This window comes from Budorcas taxicolor, chromosome 17 (genome assembly GCF_023091745.1).
Source record: "Budorcas taxicolor isolate Tak-1 chromosome 17, Takin1.1, whole genome shotgun sequence".
Classification (NCBI taxonomy): domain Eukaryota; kingdom Metazoa; phylum Chordata; class Mammalia; order Artiodactyla; family Bovidae; genus Budorcas; species Budorcas taxicolor.
The window spans coordinates 18846352-18867894 of NC_068926.1; the positions used below are offsets into that span (position 1 = coordinate 18846352).

General features: G+C 38.1%; 1 protein-coding gene across 1 annotated transcript; it reads left to right on the top strand.

Annotated features, from left to right (window-relative positions):
• The first annotated feature begins 1331 nt into the window (after positions 1-1331).
• On the top strand, positions 1332-12196 carry MGARP (mitochondria localized glutamic acid rich protein). Its single transcript, XM_052655005.1, has 4 exons — positions 1332-1413; positions 5259-5362; positions 10208-10301; positions 11726-12196. The coding sequence occupies exons 1-4, from the start codon at positions 1332-1334 to the stop codon at positions 12166-12168; spliced, it is 723 nt and encodes a 240-aa protein (XP_052510965.1). The 3' UTR covers positions 12169-12196.
• Positions 12197-21543: the final 9347 nt, after the last annotated feature.

Below are 21543 nucleotides of genomic sequence, written 5' to 3' on the forward strand. Positions count from 1 at the left end.
TCTCATTAACAGCTTGACTAATTGCTCTTAAGATTTAGTCGCTAGGAATAGCTCATTATTCTGACCATCAAAAAATAAAAAAACCAGTTCTGATCATTGGCTTGTACTCGTTAAATGAGAGTATATTAAATATTAGAATTGGGTTAAAACTAGAACCTCTGAGGAATGTTTAGTTATTTGCATAGTGAATGAGCAAATATTTTGCCTGTAATATGCCCAGAGAACTTGAAACTAGAAGGACCATGTTCATGTCCTTAAAAAAAAAGTCACCGCCATTGTTTGCTAAATGGAATGATTGCCACCTTCCTCAGAGGGGTGAAATGAAAATTAAAAGAGAAAATTATGTGAAAGTGCTTTGTAAACTGTCAAATGCCAAACATGCATAAGGGGTTATTACAGTAGGAAATGGTCCCTTTCAAAGGTTGATCATTTCAGGGAAGTCCCAAAGATTAATCATTTATGAAATGTTATAAGCATAAATTACTAGTTTCCGTATTCAAACTATGACAGATTCTTGAAGACATGATGAGGAAAGTAATTGAAATTTGGAGGAAAAGCCTAATTAGTGTTTTTAATTGATTTGGAAATACTAGTTTCACATCCCGGAGAAGGAAATGGCAACCCACTCCAGTATTCTTGCCTGGAGAATCCCGTGGACAGAGAAGCCTGGCGGGCTGCTGTCCATGGAATCGCACAGAGTCGGACACGACTGAAGCGACTTAGCAGCACCAGCAGTTTCACATCCCATAGAGGAATATGCAGCACTTTTGGAGATTATATTTTAAAGTCATTGTAATAGTGAATTGCCTAGAGATTCAGCCATTACCTGGGAATTTTCGTAGGATTCTGAACATCACCCAGAGCACCAGTGGAATGCTGAGGCTGTCTCTCTTTGATTCGTCTTCTGGGAGCTTGCAGCTACCCTTTCCACTCCTAGGAATGCTAGTGGCATACATGAGATAAAGTGGGTTCCGATTTCATGGGGCATGATCAGTCATGTCTGTCTTATTCCAGATGAGAGGACCGAAACATTTCCAGTCCACTCCGAGTGGAAGATAAGGCAGTGGGCAGGCAGATGACAGCGACTTCACGTTTCCCTATCCCGATACTGAGGTGCCGCCGTCAGCTGAGTTCTCAGGCCCAGGAAAAAGCAACAGAGTCTGGAGATAAGAGTTGAGGGAGGATGGTGCAGAAGACCAACCCCTATGCACATCCCCAGAGACCGACGGGGCGGGGCGGGCAGGGGTCGGCGCCCCTCCCCGGGGCGGGGCTCGCAGCCCCGCAGCCGGCTCAGGGCTAGAGAGGCTGCTTCGCTGCTAGCAGCTGGCGCGATGTACCTCCGCCGGGCGGTCTCCAAGACCCTGGCGCTCCCACTGAGGGCGCCCCCAGGCCCCGCGCCGCTCCGGAAAGACGGTGAGTCCCAGGTGCCGACCGGGGATCCTCTCCCGGCGTCCAAGCCTGAGGACAGGTGCCTCGCGCACAGATTGCGGGGGCGCCCCCCAGTACCCATCTGCCCTTGGTGGGTCAAATCCATCCCCAGGCAGCCGAAGCCTGAAGTTGATGGGCGAGAGATGGGAGAGAATGGCCGGGAAATCTCCCCGAAATTCTTGGAGATCTTGGAAGTAGGGAACCTTTCCTGCGCGGGCTTCTGAATCCGGACTAGATTTCCTGAGTTCGAATCTTGATCTTGGGCAAGTGATTTAACTTCAGTTTTCTCAACTGGTAAATGGACAACAATTGTGAGTTTTAATGAATTATTATGTAGTTAGAAGCGCTTAGAAAACTGCCTGGCTAACGTAGGCATAGCTTCCCGCTGGTATTGACATAGGGACCAAGGCGTTCTCCATCTTTACGAGGATGCAGAGGTATTGGTGGGCAGATGGTCACAGATCTGCGGGCCAGGCGGGTTGCGGGAGGCAGTGTCGGTCCAGCAGAAATTGGGTAACTGCTCTTGAGAAATAAACTCCAGACTTGGCCAGGACTCGGCCCGCGCGGGCCGTGGCATCCCCGCTGAGGAAGCGGCTTCGTCGCACCTTCTTTGAGGGCTGCACAGAAAACTGGAGCTCAACAGCTGTTCGACTGCGGCGCCCCTGGATCTGTCACCCGTAGATTTTCTAAAACATGGGGAAAGGGACATATTTCCTAGAAGTGAAATGGCAGTGCGACTTGGAAGCTTATTAAATAAAACTTGACACGTACGAAAGCGCCTAGCATAGGGCCTGGGACATCGCAGATGCTTAAGTGTGAGCACTGAGAGCATCTTTCCCCAGCAGCCGGCGACCCTGGATCCAGGTCCGCGCCGCCGGAGAACTTCTGCCCCGGGCGGCTCATTCCTAGTCCCCATACGTCTCCCCTGTCCTTTCTATCCCTGATTGGGGCGCCGGCTCTTAGACAACCTCATGGGAAATTCTTGGTTCTCCCTTCACTTTGCCTCTCTCCTAAGCATAGATCGTGCTTTGGAGTCTGGGAGAGGGGAAAGAGAAAGACTCCGGCGGAAAATTCCATGGCCCATTTCCACACACCCTCCCCTCACTTTGATTAAGCCTGTGGTGGTGATTAGTGGTAGTGGGAGGGGAGCAAGGTCTGCCTAACTAGCATTATTTTTCCTCTTAAAATGCTCCTGGGAAGAAATTGCCTCCATTAACAGAAATAAGGAGACTTCGTTTTCCTTGATCTTTATGCCGAGTAAGATAGAGCAGGTTTTCCGCTGGTGCAATAAGAGGAAACCATTCATTTGAAATTTCTGAAGATAACGGGGGAGACAGATGAGCCCCCTGACCGTGGCCTTTCGCGTTATCTCACCGCAGCCCTCACCGGCCACCCGGACAAGCATATATATCTTTTAATTTTTTTGGTAGCTACACATATTTCAGATAATTACTTGGGGCAAAAGAAAAGCAGTTTTAAAATTCTAAATAGGTTAGCAATACTGGTTGTAGCAGTACTACAAAAAAAGACCAGTACTTTTTCTCATTTTCACCTAATTTTTTGATTGAAGTATTTTCAGAGTTGTTAATTGTCTGAAAATTTCGCTTTGGTCGTGAGCATTAACTTTTTATTGGTTCTTTCAACTTTGATGAAAAATGTAATTGATTCAGTTTATTGAAGGATTAAATTTTTACTGTGCCTCATCAAATTTTGTTCTCTGGTTTTTGCTTAAAAAATGTAAAATTTTAATGAGTAAATAAATTAGGTTTATAGTAAATCACTGGAAAAACTCAGGGGCAAAATAGAAGTCACTGATAAATCCTATCACTTAGTGAATACCACTGTTTATTTGTATTTTAGTGTACACAGTGTTCCACACCATTTTTTCTCCCTGCATTTTTTTCTTTTGTACATTGCTTCCACAAATCTGGGATAGTCCTATAAAGATTACTTTCCTGTAACTTTTCACTTAATATATTGTAAATATTTTCTCATATAGTCTTCGGCAAAAATTAAAATATTTATGTTTCATATTATGAATATGCTAAAATTTATCTAATCCTTGCTGAATATTTATTTCTCATTTTACTGCTCATTTGAATATCTTTGTCTTGATTTTCTTTGTATTTGTCTTTACTTAAACGTTTGTAATTTTCTCTATTTCTTCCTGTTAAAAAAACCTTTATGATATTTATGCCTGGTTGCTGACTATGAAAACTACATATTCCCTATTTAATAACAGATATATTTTTAAACCAACAAAAGCTCCACTAGAAGTCTAAGACATAACTTCTTACCATAGCCTCTCTGGGCAAATCTGTGGAAAAAAAAATGGTTTTTTCCTAAGCAATGATCATTTATATGCAAACTAAGAACATATATACAACATTTTTCCAGTTTTGCTACTACAGAGATTTGTAGTTTGTGAAGATGTCTTAAGATTTGCCTTCTGCAAATCAGAGCTTCTTCCCGGTCCCGACACCCTTATTCTCTGTCTCAGGTCACATCAAAATACTTTGCATTTTCCTCATCACACAGGCCTCATGCTTTTGCACACACTCTGCCTTCTGCCTCCAGCGCCATTTTCCCTCCCCTTATTTATCTGACAAACTCCTCCTTTCCCTCAAAGCTAGGTCATGTCTCTTCAACTGTGACAGTTACACTGAGCCGGCTGGCTGAGTTCTTTCACTGCATTTTCCCACTGTTTTTGCTTCGGCTTTCATATTTCATCTATTACATCATTTGTCATACTGCGTTGCAGTTATTTGCCTACAGTAACTTGTCTCTACATCTTTTCCTTCTTTTTTGAGGCTAGGGACCTGGTGTGTTGTGCTTACAGTCATATTTTTGTTAAGATTATTTAATTAATTTATTTATTTTTGGCTGTGCCTCAAGGCATGTGGGATTCTAGTTCCCCAATCAGAGATTGAACCCATACTTTATGCATTGCAAGTGCAGAGTCTTAACCATTGGACTGCCAGAGAGGTCCCTTCAGTTATACTCTTGATTCTTCTAACAATGCCAAACACATTACTGTCCAACTGTGTTTGTCAAATGAGTAATAAATGTCTCTACTTTTTTATCTTTAAAATAGAGAATTTTAGCTTTAAGCGTCTTCTAGCTTTGAGTTTATTATAAAAAATTTCAACTCCATAGCATACAATATATACAAATTCTAGCACTACACAGTTAATATATTTAAGTAGAGTAGTGTAGTACCTTATCTATTTCTGTTAGTTTGTACAAAATTGCCCTTCTATTTTAGATATGAACTTATTGGCAACATTTGTCTTTAAAAAGTTTATATCTTCCCATCTTTAAAGGTTTTATATTAGAAGAATTAAAGTTTCTATGTCTGCATTTGTGTTATAGATTTATAGAAACGTTGTATTTCCACATACATTTTTATTTAACACAAAAATTGTAAGCACAAATTACTTAATTCATTTTAAAAAATAACCTTTTCCATTGAATGCTGTGGTATAGTATATATAATAAATGGATTTCTTTTGCTAACCTGTATTTCATTTGACTGTTAAAATTGTTTAGTGCTTTTGTCATTTCTCCTTACTCACGCCTGCATTCCTCCTAAGAAAAGCATGATGCTGAGCATCAAGATGACAGGTTTCATAAGTAATTATCAAATCAGATTGAGAAAAATGTCAAGTGGAATTATTGCCCTACCTTGTAATACTGTATTCCTTTAAGCTAAAATCAGTTGATGTTAATATAGTCTATGCTTACTGAGGGGAAAAAAAAAAAATTTATGTAATCATTTAAAATAGTTTTGCCCATGGTGGAGCTAACTGTGTTTAAACTTGTTTTCGTAGCATCTCTTCGCTGGATATCATCTAACAAATTCCCTGGATCGTCTGGATCAAATATGATCTATTATCTGGTTGTAGGTGTCACAGTCAGTGCTGGTGGATATTATGTAAGTGATTAAACAACCTTGGGGTTCAGGAATTCATATATTTTACAACCTGTGGTAAAACTCAAAGCAGTGTCAAGATCAGGATCTACGAGTAATTGAATATGCAAGATTATGAAAAAGGAATTTAAGTATAAAATGCTTAATACCGCTAAGTATGGATTACTTCCAGTAAAAAACTCGTTATTATAAATACGAGTTATATATAAATATACGTTATTATAAATACTATACGTTATTATAAATACGAGTAGTACTAATGGCTGACATTTGAGACCATATTTCAGACTCATGATTCATTTAATAATTACAACAATTCTTTAAGGTAAGTACTATTAATAACATTCACCAAGAACTGTTTTGAGAGAGAAACTTTTAAAAAACTTAATAGACTTTATTTTAAAGACAAGTTTTAAGTTTACAGAAAAATAAGCAGAAAGTGCAGAGAATTCCCATATTCCCCCCTTAACCCTCTGACCCCCTTTTCCTTATCAACAACCTCCCCTTAGTGAGCTACAGTTTCTTACAACTGATGAGTCAATACTGATACACTGTTATTACCTGAAGTCTGCAATTTACATGAGAGTGCACTCTTAGTGTTGTACATTATATGGATCTTGACAAAGATATAATGACATGTATTCACCATAACGCCTTTCCCGGTGGCTCAGCGGTAAAGAATCTGCTTGCAATGCAGAAGTCTCAGGAGAGGCAGACTCAATCCCTGGGTCCGGAAGATGCCCTGGAGCAGAGCATGGCAACCCACTCCAGTATTTTTGCCTGGAGAATCTCCATGGACAGAGGAGCCTGGTGGGCTCAGTCTGTAGTATCACAAAGAGTCGGACACGACTGAAGCAACTTCGCATGCAAACATACACCTTCACCGTTTCAGCAGCGTACAGTCTCACTGCCCTAAAAATCCTCTGTGCTCCAAGTAGTCATTCTTCCTTCCTTCCCCACAATCTTTTTATTGTCTCCATAGTTTTTATTAGCTTTATATTTTTTTGTTAAAAAATAGTATTTGTCAATGTTGTTTTAAAAAATTCAAAATACCCACATATATAACATCAAAACAATGTTTTCCTGCCTGGTGTCCCTTATTCACTCCCTGCCCATAATCACTATAAAACAGTGCTTTTAATAGTATGATTTCGAAGCTAAAAAAAAAAACTGAAACAGGGAATTCCCTAGCAGTCCAGTGGTTAGGACTCAGCACATTCAGAGTTGTGGGCACAGTTCAATCCTTGGTCAGGGAACTAAGATCCCAAAAACTGTGCAGTGTGGCCAAAATAATAATAATAATTCTATTAAATTGAATCATTCCTCATTTTGTCATAAACTTTCTAAATTGAATCTTTATTATGAATAAAAGTAGAATAAGTATTATTCTTCAGAAACCATAAGACTACACAATCACTACATTTTGGTTTGACACTACAGAAATTTTTAGTCTTAATTACGAGCAGTTTATAGGACTATGAAGACAATGAAACCAAAATGCATATTCTAATCTTCAGGAATTTGAAAGCCTCAAGAATCTATAAAGTTCATAGATGTCATTTTTATTATTGTCCTCCTCTAATCTGCTTTCACTCTTACGTAGATTCCTTTGCTTCTACCATCTTTCCACTGCTTAATATTGAATTCACTGCCCACAGCTACTCTAGTCAGATATAGGCCACTGGATAAAACAGATTAAACTAGGTCATGTGATTATGTGGGAAGCTGAAAGACTGAATTTCATCTGGACATCGCCACATCCCTAATTATGCTTACTAGTGCCAGACATGAACCTCTCCAGTCCGTTAAATCTTTCTTTGCAAAAGCAGGAATAAACTGGACGGTTAGAAACTGGCTACTCGTGAGAGCTCTTTCTGGGCTTGTTCTCTGACAGTGGGAGTGGAAATTGGACAAGGCAATGCTCTCTAAGTCCCTTTCCACCTCTAAGATTATATAGTTTTAATTTTGAATGTTGGAAGCCTTAATTCCCAAGAATCTTAGGCTACTTTCAGGAGGAAATACAGAATGTGAAGCACTCCAAAAACCTGTATTCTTATAATATTATTCTATCATATTAGAATAATATTATCCTAATATAGAATAATAAATTCTATATTAGATTTAATCCAAATTGAATCTACAGATGTTCTGTAGCCAAGAACACTTTTTCATTTCCAAGTAAAACCTACCATGAGAGCCTCTTAAAATCTGAGAAGGGCCCAGGTCACTTCAATTTTTTGAGAGTCCAGCTATATTTTTAAAAAATTATTTATTTACTTCTGGCCACCCAAGTGGCATATGGAATCTTAGTTCCTCAACCAGAGATTGAATCTGCACTCCCTGCATTGGAAGCGCAGCATCTTAACCACTGGCCCACCAGGGAAGTCCAGGGTCTGGGTATCTTGAAAAACGAAATGCCAGACTGGGTTTTAAAAGCTGTGATAGATTTTAAATGCTCATATTTAATAAATATATAATGTCATTTGGAAATTATTTCCAAAGTCTAACTCTGAGACCCTCTCTTTTAATTGATCTTTCTTCTACTCTGCTTGATTATGTTAGATTTTAAAAAGCTAGGTCCTCTAGGTCACACATGAGTGTGAGTTATTCTTATATCTCTTTGATTCTACTTTAACAGCTCAATTGTGTTTTAGCCCCTTGAACAATAAGACTAACGTCCTTGGGATGTTGCTGCTGGCATGGCCATTTCAGGGCCGTGAACTTGGGCACAGGTTCAGCTTTACTGTCCTGAGAACTGACTCAGCATATTAGTCAGGATCTCCCACCCCAGTGGGAAAATACTCCTTGCTTTTATACAAACACATTGACTCTCTTTCCTGCTGATCCTGTTTGCTCTGTATATTTCAAAGCTAGATGGTTCATGTCAGAATTCACCAAACCCTGAGGGTTGCTTAAGGCCCACTTTTGCATCATTTTCACCATGAGCTTATACATTTTCCATTTTCATAGTCTAATTTTAACATGCCAAGAAATGGTTTGTAACTTGCATAGGAGAACTTCTAATGAGATTAATGATTATGATTATTAGAAATTTAGAAAATGCTACATATACATTTGTTTTTGTTGTTTAGTTGCTCAGACTCTTTTCCAACCCTCCAGGCTCTCCCCGTTCATGGGATTTTCCGAGCAAGAATACTGAAGTGGATTGCCATTTCCTTTTCCGGACAATCTTCCCAGCCCAGGAATCAAACCCATGTCTCCTGCACTGCAGGCAGATTCTTTACCACTGAGCCACTTGGGAAGCCCCACATATAAATATACAATTTTTAAAATTTATTATCCTACACTAAGAGAGAAATCTTTACTAACATTTTTTAAGCTGAGATAATACAAACAATATTATCTAACTAGTGAGATTTTCATTTAAAAAATATCATTGTCTAAAAAAAAAATAAAAAAAAAATTTTTTTTAAATATCATTGTCTAATATGAATACAGGCCAGAGACTACTGCTTGAATTGGAAATGAAAAGATGCCTGTACATTGTATCTAAGGTTAAGATAGCTTTATTCCCAATTCTGTTTTGCAAGTAACCTATGGTAAGTCATATTTCTGCTTTCAATGACTAACCCTAGAAATCTTCACTGGGCTCTACAAATCTGTCATTTTGGAAGATTTTTTGAAAACTTCTTATTGTGAGAGAATTGAGTGGAGTTTCATATGCAGTTATAATAACTAATACCAAGACAGCTTATATACCTTGCACCTCATTTCTCCTGTGCCAACATCTCTCCTAACTATAATACAGTATCACAGTCAGGAGACTGACACTGATACAATCTGTAGACTTTATTCAGATTCCACGAGCTTTACGTGCACTTGTGCATGTGTTTGCGTGTGTGTGTGTGAACACCTAACTGCATGTATTTAGTCCTAAGCAATTTTATCATGTGTGTAGATTCATGTGTTTACCACCACAGTCAAGAGACAAAGCTGTTCTTTCATCACAAGGATCTCCAGTGTTGTCTTTTGTAATTGTGCTTCCTTCCCTCCTGCTCTCTTCTCCCTTCCTCCTACTTCCTGGCAACCACTAATCTATCCTCTATTTCCATATTTCTTATCATTTCAAAAATGTTACCCACCCCGCAAATAACATTAAGTAGATGGAGTCTGAAGGTATGTAACCTTTTGAGACTGGCTTTTTTCACTCAGCATGATTTACCTGGAGATTCATCCAAATGGTTTCCTGTACCTATAGTTCACTCCTTTTATCTATAGTTCATCCCTTTTATGGCAGAGCAGGATTCCATGTCATGGGCGCACCTCACCCTGTGTAACCAACCAGCCTGTGTAGGACTTCTGGACCACTTCCAATTTTTTTGGCTATTACAATTAAAGCTACCATGAATGTGTGTGTGTTCCCGTTTTTGTGTGCACATAAATTTCTGCTTCTCTGAGATGAATGCCAGGGGATATTTTTAAATGCCTATCAGAATATTTTTTACTCTAGAATAATTTATTACTTTCTTCTTTGTCTTTATCTACTTTGTGTGTTTTCAGTTATCTTTGACCTCTCTCACAGCATTTCTTTCTTTTCTTTTTTAAATTTAATTTGGCTGTGAAGCATGTGGATTCTTTGCTCCCCCAGCAGGGATAGAACGTACAGCCCCTGCATTGGAAGGGTGGAGCCATAATCGCTGGACAACCAGGGAAATCCCTCTTTATTTTTAGAAAGCATTCTACTTAATGACAAAGATTTCCAAAGAGGAAATAAAAAAAATAGATGGTGTGTATTGGTTTTTCCTGTTTGAACTGTATATACCTTTAAACTTGGCATGGTGAACCTTCTCGCTCAAGAAATAAATTTAAGCACACATTCACTTTCAGACTTACAAGAGAGTCACATCAGGGAAGGCCAAACACAGCGATCATGTAACAGATTTGAAAGAAAAAACCAAAGCGGAGTTACATCCACCTCAAGGTAAAGTGAATTCACTATTTTCTTTTTCCTTGAGGCACTGATTTTCATCATCATAGTCTAGTGATGAACACTATTTGATTTTGGCTTCTTTACTTAGTCCAGAATGGCTGTGGGTAGGAGTTCGTTCAAAAAGGAAAAGTCTAACCAAAGCCTAAAGACATTTTGGATGTGTGTGCTTGGTAAATGAAAACATTATACATTTAAACTGCTGACAAGCATCTTCGACTTCTTTTTGTGATAACATTACTTTTCCCCTACTCAGGTTCCCATTCATGCCTATAAGCTTGACCTTTCATTTCTCTCGTTATTTTTTTAAGTTACGAAACTCATTTTGTTTCAATTTTGGCTAAGACCATCTGTGTGCAGTGACATTAATAGAGTCAGTCATCTCTACTGAGTCCCTCAGTTCAGATGATTGATAAAATGGCAATTAGTAAGAAGAGAAACTTCATATTTTCACCCTAATGTATACTTTTTGCCTTAAAGTGCTTGCTTTATATCATACTTTCTTCTATTTCAGCTATCACATCATTATGATCAAATACTATGATCACTATTAAGGGACAAGGAAAATAGCTTCTCATGCACCAGTGGTAACCTTTTTGTCATGAGAACAAAAGGAGAATATCATTAATAAACATATTGAATATAATCATGAGATGGTTGACTATAATAATACTAAAATACAGCATTTCCATAACGTTTCCTTGGTTTTAGCCGTTTTCACATATATTATTTTAGTCAATCCTCCCAATAACTTTGTTAGGTAGATATTATTAATATACCCATTTTACAAGAGACAAAAACTGAGGTTGAGGGAGGATTAGTGACTCTTCAAAGTCATCAGTAAGTTGGTTATTTTCCCATGCTATTGCACATGACACATGGCCTGTTTATTTTCATGACCTGTATTTGAATAAATAATACATGTAAATTATTATTTTTTAAAGTTCAAGAGTTTCCAAACAATTTGCAAAATAGCAGACTCCCCATTTTTCCTCTCCAGAGGCAACCAGTAACACCAATTTCTTTGTGTCCTCCTGGAGAGTCTTTACAAATATAACTATTTAGGTTTCATCTTACCTTCCTTTTGTCCTATCACAAATAGTACCATACATGTACACTGCTCTTTTCCACTTAACAGACTACCTTGAAGACCATTTCATATCGGTACTTATTGATTTGTCTCAGTTTTTAATTTTTATATATTTATTAAAAAAAATTTTTTTTTGGCGGCAAGGCAGCACATGGGGTACCTTACTTCCCTGACCAGGGATAGAACCCACACCCTTGGTAGTGGAAGTACAGAGCCCTAACCTTTGGGCTGCCAGGGAATTCCCTGACTCAGCTTTTAAGATGACTGTAGAGTGTCCACTGTATTCCCGTGCTCTTTAACACTTTTTTTAATGGACTGAATTTTAAAGGTGAAAAAGAGAACCTTGTGGGTGCTGAGGAAGCCAGTTTAGAAGCCCCTGTAGTATCTTCAACGGAAACTTCTCTGGTGCTTACTGAAGAGATTCCCGATGCTCCAGCTGTGGTCGTAAAAGAGGCTCCCCCTTGTCCAGATGACGCCGAGGCTGCTCCTGCGGAGACCGTGGCGGTCGGTGCGGAACCTAGGCCGGCGATGACAGAAGCGGCGACAGTGGAGACAGCAGAGGTCAGCACTGAAACGACCTCGGAGGTCACGAGCGCAGCTCCGGAGGAAGCTGCTGCCGTGGGTAGTGATGAAGGTACATCAGAGAACGAAAGCCGTGGTGAATGTGCTGAACTGGAAGAAAATTCTCCAGTTGAGTCAGAATCCTCTGCAGGGGAGGATTTACAGGAGGAAGCCTGTGCAGGTTCTGGAGCCGCCTCAGCCCAAGGCTAATCTCATGCTGATTGACACCTCAGCCAAAAACGCCATAGAGGGGCTGATAGGTGTTTTTGTAGTTTTAGTAACCCTAGATTTAAAAAAAAGCTTCTTTTCTGGAAAATGGTATTGTGCCTTGAGGATTTTTGTTTTTGTTATCTGCTGATCGATTTCAGAATGCAGAAATTTGAGATTTTACATGTCTGAATAGTTTTCTGCTCTCTGGGATCAGAGTATGACATGGCAGTGAAGAGCTTAAAGAATTTCATCTGTGAATTTAAATTTTATGTGACAGAGATTGAGCTATCTTTATAACCTGCATTCACATTAATTTTGCTCTAACTTTACCTTTCTTTAATGTATGTAAATCTAGGTTCTTGAGTTTTAATTTGAACTCTAAATAAATTTGGAAAATCTTTAGTGCTTCTATTATTATTCACTCACATCTATATGTATGAATAGTATACATTAACGTGCACACATATAACATCACATGAACATTGCAGTGTTATCAAAGAAAACATAATCTATGGAAAACTCTGTGTATGGCAATATGTATATCCTTTCTCCCATCTATGTTACATGGGGACTGTGCCAATATTTTCCGTATTAGCTTAGTTCTCTTTGAGCAGTGTTTATTGAGGACTTACACTTCGTGCTAGGGATCATTCATTCATTCCCATATTCAGCAAGTATTAACTGAGCATGTATAATTTACCAGGCACTGTTTAAGTGCTGAGATTTTTTAAAAAAGCAAAAACTCCTGCCCTTCCCAGCTCATGTTCTAGGGTATGTATATATTAATAAATACTCTGTGCTGTGCTTATTCGCTCAGTCATGTTCCTCTCTTTGTGACCCCATGGATTGTAGCCCACCAGGCTCCTCTGTCCGTGGGGATTCTCTAGGCAAAAATACTGGAGTGGGTTGCCATGCCCTCCTCCAGGGTATCGTCCCAGCCCAGGGATCAAACCCAGGTCAACAGATAATAAATAGTAAGCAAGATAAATAAGAAAACTAAACAGATAAATAATAAACAAGATAAATATAGTCTGTTAGATACTGATAAGTATTTGGAAAAAAGTAATGAAAGTAAAGGAATCCTACATGTTGGTTTAGGGGTGGGAGTTGTTGATTTAGGCAGTGCAGTCAGAGAAGACGTTATTGAGAAGCTGTCTTGTGAGTAAAAACCTGAAGGATGTAGAAGGGACCTTGTCATGAGAACATGGGAAGGTAGAGAACAGCAGAAAAATATTCCAAGTGAGAAGACTAACAGGATCTGAAGTGTGAATGTGTTAAAGAATTTGAGGAATTGCAAAGTGGCCAATATGTGGTTAAGGTGCAATAAAAAAGAGAGAGAGTAGTGAAGATGATTTCAGAGAGAAAGAATGGTTATGCAGGAGTGGGCTAGATCACTCAGAATCTAGTACAGTTTTGGCTGCCCAAGTAAGTTGGGAAGTTGCAGTGGATGCTGTTGGTGCTCTGACTAGATCCCCTTAACTGGGCCAGTACATACACTCCCTGCTGCTGTGAGTGTTACACACACCCTGCTCAGACCTCACCCCCAGTGGCTCACAGTGATGACTGACTACTGTGCTGGTACAAAAGGTGGGGCTGACACCATGGGACAACTCAGAGCTCCCCAGGGCTCAGGTTGAAGCTGGTTTCCAGGTAAGATTACATCATTGCTTGGCTATTTCTCCTGTTACATTTTGCTTGCTTCCCTCCTGTTCTCCTGAGAGCACTCCTTTTAATAAATCACCTGCCTCCAAATTCGTGTTTCAAGCTGTTGCCAGGAAATCCACCTAGGATAATTGTACCGAATATCCTAGGAAGCAGACCCTAAGAATAGGGCTCTGAAATTGTATTACTCGCCAGCTAGATAGCAATAAGGACCCCATCACTGGTGGTGGGTGGAGGACCGCTAGTCCCTGGCCTTCTGTAACAGTGTGGTTGCTAAGATGTTCACTCAAGGTAAAGTAGGGTAGACTGTAGGTGGAAGGTGGTATACTGGCTGATTTAATCCCTTTGGAATTTGAGAGGTACCAAGAAATAATAACTAGGACTTGATCGTTGCAGAGCAACATTTTATTCTGAAGTACAGAATGTACCTGGGGTTGGTTTTGAATTTGCCTCAATACCAATTCCGCATTAGACTTGTAAGTCTATGGTCTATGCACAATGAAGGGATGCTGTTTCACTCAACATTCTGTAAGATGGAGCAGAAATACTACCCAGTACCACTCTTACAACCTCAAAATACACACAAAAATGCATTCTTCTCCACTGTTTTGGTTAGGATGGTTTCTGCTGCAAATAACAGAAACCAACTCAAAACTAAGTAAACAACAGAGATAGTTAACAATCTAACCAGTTCTCCAGAGGTCAGGCAGCTAGCTGCCAGGTTGATTTATTCTGTGGCTCAGTTGTCAAGAACCAGGTTATTTCTATTATTCTTCTCTACTATCAAGAATGTTTTGGCTTTATCCTTTCGGCTTTCCTCATAATCACAGGATAAATCACTGTAATTCTAGGTATTTTATTCAGCCACAATAATGTCCACTCAGAGTTTTTCAAAAACAAGAATTTCCTCATCGTAAAAAAAAAGTATATATATATTTTCTTTTTCATGTTATATTGTGGAAATTTTCAGACCAAAAAATGTAGAAAGAGCAGTATAAGAAATCTTCATGTGCTCTCACTCAAAGTTACCAGCTATCAACTCTTGGTAAACTTTGTATTCGTAGTCTCACCCACTTAATCTTCTACCACTACCACTGCCTGTATGTAAAATAATAATTATTATTGTTATTAAATAATGACAATAATAACTATCTAATCAGAAAGCAAATTTCCTCAACTGCCTCATAAAGGATTTTCTCCCTACCTTCAGTTTGTTTTTTGGCTGAGAATCTGAAGTCCACAAATTGCAATTGGTTAATATCATGCGAAGAGTTGACTCATTAGAAAAGACTCTGATGCTGGGAGGGATTGGAGGCAGGAGGAGAAGCAGATGACAGAGGATGAGATGGCTGGATGGCATCACTGACTCGATGGACGTGAATCTGAGTGAACTCCGGGAGTTGGTGATGGACAGGGAGGCCTGGTGTGCTGCGATTCATGGGGTCGCAAAGAGTCGGATACGACTGAGTGCCTGAACTGAACTGAATATATCCTTAGTCTTTTTTCTATAGGTTCCCCCTCATCTCCCTTTTGTTTCTCTTTGTAATTTTTTTTTTAATAGACTTAGTCCTTTAATCTATAGAATGACCAGATGATTCACAGTCTGGGTTTTGCTTATTGCCACTACATGTATGTTTTTGGTTTTATTTTCACATGTTCTTTGTACTGCCTATAAGTTGGTGTTTAGATCTAGAGGTTCGATCAGATTTAGGCTTTATTGTTTGGACAGGAATACTTCATAATATTCCTGTATAATACTATCAGGGCTTACAATGTATAATTTTTTTTTTCTTTTTGATGAAGTCATCCATTATTGGAATCACCCATTATTTCACTAGCAGTTGTAAAATGGTGATATTGTAATTTTATCATTACATATGAGCAGGACTACTTCTATAATGGAGAACTTCATTCACCAACTCTTTGATTATACTGAGACAGATTTCATATAGGAAAGATAGATTAAATACTTGGGTCTTTCTTTTTTTTTCTTTTTTCAGTGTGGACTATTTTTTAAGTTTTTATTCAATTTGTTACAGTATTGCTTCTGTCATGTTTTGGGGGGGTTTTGGCCCCAGGAATTGTGGGCTCTTAGTTACCTAACCATGGATCTTGAGCCAGCATCCCCGTCACTGGAAGGCGAAGTTTTAACCACTGGACCACCAGGGAAGTCCTTGATCTTTCTTTTTGTTTCCAAGTTTCAAAACATGATGGCTCTCCAGCATGCTCCATAAGTGACCAATACATTATTTTTTATGATCATTATGAACTCAGCAATTTAAACATAAATTATATGCTTTAATCAATTGCAGTTATTATCCTTACTAACACTCAGATTTCCCATCCTTGACAAATGGGAGATTCTTAAATGCGCTTCCTGACTCTTTTTGACTTTAAACTAGTAAGTAGTCTTAAATAGCTTCTTTGCTTTCTGTATATAGGCTATGAAAATCCTATCCCAAACCTGGAATCAGCTATTTCTTTAAGAAGCCTTGCTTTTTTTTTTTTTTTTAAGAAGCCTTGCTTCTTTTTTAATGTGATTGTAGTATTTAAGGATTTAAGTATTGAAACTACAATCTAGGTGACTAAGGGATGTCCTTTGCTACTGGGTTGGTCATTGTATTTAGGCCTTTAAGTAGACATAGTCATGTCATTTCACATTTCCCCAAACAGCACTCTATGTGAATACTTGTTTCCCGTGAGAGTATATTGTCAAATGTTCAGATTTTTGCTCACATGGTGGATAAAAAATATATAAGTTTGGGTTTAATTTGCATTTCCTTTACTAACAGTAAGGTTGAACATTTTTTCATTTGTTTAAGAATCATGTACATTTCTTTTGTGCAAACTATTTGTTCATATCTTTAGTATATTTTCTATAGTGTTGTCAATCCTTTTTTTATTTTTAGAAGTTCTTTATGTAACAGAGATAGTAAACGTTTGTCTATGATGTAGACAAAAATATAAATACTTTTTCAAGCTTGTCATTAATCTTCTTCATTTGCTTACAATGTTTTTGTAAAATAAAAGATTTTTAGTTTTTATATAATCAAATTGATTAATCTTTTTCTGTATTGTTTCTGAATTTTGAGCTATGATTAGTGTAGCAGATTGGGAAAAAAAAAAGTAGCTACACATTTTTCCCTTGTATGCACACTCCTGTGAAGTGTGACTTTATATCTCTTCCTGTCAAGAGATGGGGACTATTTTTTTACCTCCTTGAATTTAGGCTTGCCTTGTACTTTGCTTGGTAGAATGCTGAGGAAGTGACCTCATGAGAGTTCTCCCCCTCTTGGATCTCTGGGACCACTGAGTGGAAAAGCCTGGACTAGTCGATGAGGATGAGAGACCATGTGGAGAGAGAGGCCGCATCTATCACTGGCGCCAGCCACAGATCTGTGAGTGAGGTCCCCCTAGATCAGCATGCCTGATTGCTGCAATTGTGAGCGACCCAGGCAAGACCAGATAAGAACCACCCAGCTGAACACAGACCAAATTGCTGGTCCTCAAAATTGTGAGCAAAAAAGATGGTTGTGTGTTAAGCTGTGAATCTGGAGCAGTTTAAGCAGAGGTGTAGTTAAGATATTAGGAAATAAAATTTTCAATTTGGTGCAGCCCAGCTTTCATATGTTGCATTTCACATTCCTTAACTGGGATGAAGAAAGAACTAGCTGTGCCCAGCAGATACAGAATTAATCTGGCTTAACCTCCTGGCCAGCTGTTGCCTTTTCTGAAATTTTTTAAAAAACTACTAAATGCCAAGCGTGACTGTACACAGAGGATTTTTTTTTCTTTTAAAACTCAATATTTATTGAAAATAATCTTTTCAAGTCTAACATCAACTTATATTTTATTAACTTTTTTTGACTTTAACAAGCAGTGTAATGAAAGCTTAACAATGGTATTCTATAAGCAGCATTTTAACAATCAGACCACCGACTGATTTTAATAGAACAAAAAGATAGATGCATTTAAAGAAAAAGTCAAAATGGGAGAAATATAGAGTGTGGGGCCTAAGATGGAAAACCCATTGCAAAAGATAAAAAGTGGAATCAGACAACCAAGTTACTTCTCTTTGATGAAGACAGTGATATAAAGGAAGAGTAAGTTTAGGAAAATGTAACACACATTCTAATCAATGACATGCTCATGAAGTTTAAATATTAGTTTAACTGTTGAAAGAAATGTATGGAGCAGTCTTGAACAGTGGATCTGAGGTAACTACTCTGTCCAGTTTTTCAAAATGTGAATTTTCTATTATAGTGTATTCCACAGCCAGCTTTTGAGAGTTGAAGCTGAATTCAAAGAAGATTAGTTTCTGGATGTGTTAGCAGTTTCTGTGCCAAGTATTAGTCCTGTCAGATAGCATCTGTTGACCAGAGGCAACACTGTCCTGTATAATAAAGCACATCATACAATGTTTTCCCTCAGTTAAAAATCCCTCTAAAGAAATTTCTAGAAAAAAAAAGTATTTATTTTAACTTTGGGAGTAAGTTTTTAGTGAATATGCTGGAGGAATTTAGAAAGTTAAGCATTATTATTGGACTTCTTCACATGGATATATAATTTTAAATATTCATTGCCCCTATTAGTGATTAAACTTAACCTGAAAAACTTAACCTTTATTTTCTGAGATTGTCACATGAAGTGATTTCTGGGTTGTAGGATGAGAATAAAGAGAAAATTAACTTTTAGGAGGAATTCGTTAGTGGTCTAGTGGTTAGGACTCTGAGCTTTCACTGCTGAGGGTGAATGTTCAATCCCTGGTTGCAGAATTAAGATACCACAAGACAGGCAGCATGAACAACAACAACAATAACAAAAACAAACAGAATGACCAATTAAACTGATTAATAAAACTCATATTTAGATGATAATTGATTGAATTAATACTGAAGTGTTTTTATATGAAACTTTCAATAAGGAAAACAATATATCCTATAAGAACTCAAATAGTACCAAAATATTCTGAAATTAAGCTTTTTTACAAATTTATCACCATCACATCTCTAACTGCTCCCAGTCCGTTTCATCTCCAAACTGTCTCGAAATTGTCACCTTAGTTCAATTCCTCATACCTGCAGCCTCTTAGCAAGTCTCCATACTGGTCAGTTCACTGTTATTTTTCTAGAATGGTTAGTTGATCATGTTATCTCCCAGTTTAAACTCTTCGCTAACCCACCAATATCTGATTGAGGACATTTGAATTTGTGACTACTTTGCAGTCAAAACTCTTATTTTATAGTATGATATTTAGGGCCCTCCACAAACCACAACTGTCCAATATCTCTTCAATCTTATTTTTTTTGTCTTTACTCCTATTTTCCTACAGCTTCCAGCCACCTCCCCTCTCCCATGACCCAAACAGCCTCAATGATTTGGCAGCATCGTTACTTGAATTTCCTATCCTGTATTTTGCCTCAAAGAACTTGTACACATGGTTCACTCCAAGTGAAAAGACTCTCCCAGTCCCTCAGCTGGCTCAACTTCTTTCTGATTACTCGATTCAAACATTATCTGCTCTGCAACACTTTTCCTCACCTGACTGAGCTGAAGCCACCACACCTTCTTTTGTGTCAGTCTATACCTCACTCTGGGGGCTTACCAGGTGGCGCTGGTGGTAAAGAACCCACCTGCCAATACAGGAAAGATCCCCTGAGGAGGGCATGGCAACTCACTCCAGTATTCTTGCCTGGAGAATGCCATGGAGAGAAGAGCCTGGTAGACTCTGGTCCATAGGGTGGCAAAGAGTCAGACGCAACTGAAGCCACATAGCACGCATGTACATACTTCACGCTCTTATTGCACTTATCATTTTGTTTCTCAGTCATTTGTTTATATCTTGGAACCTCTGAAGAGACTGAAAGTTGCCTGCGATGAAAGACCATGTTAAGGCCTCAGTAAGTGTTTGGTGAATGAAATCATGATGCTCACAGAGTGTGGCCTGTTTTGTAGAGTTGCTTCTATGAAACTGCTGATATTTGGCCATTCTTGACCTACCAAAATGGCCTTTTTATAAAATTCAACCTAAATATATTCCAAGAGGTAAATCTTGAGAAACGTTCAGATTGCCAATGTTATTAAAATATTTATAATTTTGATTGTAAACACAGAATTTTCTAAGAGTATTTGGAAAATCAACTGAAGAAATCCCCAATTGTAGATACATATATATATATATATATATATATATATATATATATATATACATATATATTTTTTTTTTACTTTTTTATTTTTGGTAAAGAAATCAGCCTATATTTTTCTTCTTTTAGTACCAAGCCCACTTGTCATTTTGAATTGAATTTTCATCCCATTTGCACCTTTTTTCTTTTCTTTTTTTTTAAAGAAAACACTACCTCATAGATATCTTGCTAAGGTTTCCATCCAGACCTTTTCCTTCCTGTCTTTGTTGACAGTCTAGAGAGGGCAAGCACAGGCTTTTGGTTCAATAGTGCTCTGGGAAGACTTTCCAGTTTTGGAACAAGCATCACCATGTTAGTCAATTTACATGAGAACTGTAGCTGCAGGCAGATTCCAATGCAATCACATGTGCCACCTCACATTACTTTAGCTTCACTGTTCCTGAAGAGATTGTTTCCCAAGTATTTCAGCATGACTCCACAACAATGACTGTCTCTGTCCTGAAGGGGGAAAGTTGAATAGAAATACCCAATATCTTCATATTATTCCTCAAAATTCATTCAAAAATCAAGTCAGTTTAATAAAGTTAATCTGGGTGCTTATATAAGTTTTTGTAAAAACATTTCTCGTCCAACAAAAACTCACTTCAAAAGATTTATCCATGAAAACAGCAGTAGTGAACCAGAGTTCATCTGACTCTTTTTTACGTAGTATTTTTTGCTTCTCCCTGACAGTCAATTTCCTCATAACTCAGCATTAATTGGAAGCAGAACTTCTCATACTCTTAGTGCACGCAACTGGCCATCACCTGGACTGTGTGCATTATCTTTGTTTGGATGAGTTCTGTCTAGTCAAGTTTCCATAGCTTTCAGTGTAATATAAATATATGGTGAAAAGTGAAGGTAGTTGTGTGACTGTTAACTATACTAGATATAAAAACTTATAAAGCTATAGCAATTAAAGTATTAATAGTTGATATAGCTGAATAGTGGAGAAGGAAATGACAGTCCTCTCCAGTATGACTGAGTGCTAAAGAGATGAACAAACAGCAGTGGAAAAAAATAACCAGCTGACAAACAAGCCTACATATATCTGAACAGGAGTATTATGATTGGTTTGAAATCACTGAGGAAATGATGAACTCTTTAGTAAGTGATACAGGGACTACTGAATATCCGTACGGAAAAATAAAATAAAATTAGCTTCTTATCTCACAACGCACACACACAAAAGTCCAGATGGATTAACAATTTAAACGTGAGAAGAAAAATTCTAAAATTTTGAGAAGGAAATATTTTTTTGACTTCAGGAAAGAGAAGGATCCCTCAAGACACAAAATTACAAAGCAAAAGAAAAAGACTGATGCACTTGATTACATTAATATAAAACCTCTATACAATTAAAAAAAAACATGATGAAAATGAAAAGATAAGCAACAAGATATAAAACCTTCAGAGATACAAGAACCCAAGCTATTTCAAGAATTTCTACCAATAAATAGAAAAAGAGAAACATCCTTAGCAGCAATTCACAAAGAATAAGAATTCATAGATGAAGGAAGCTAAATGG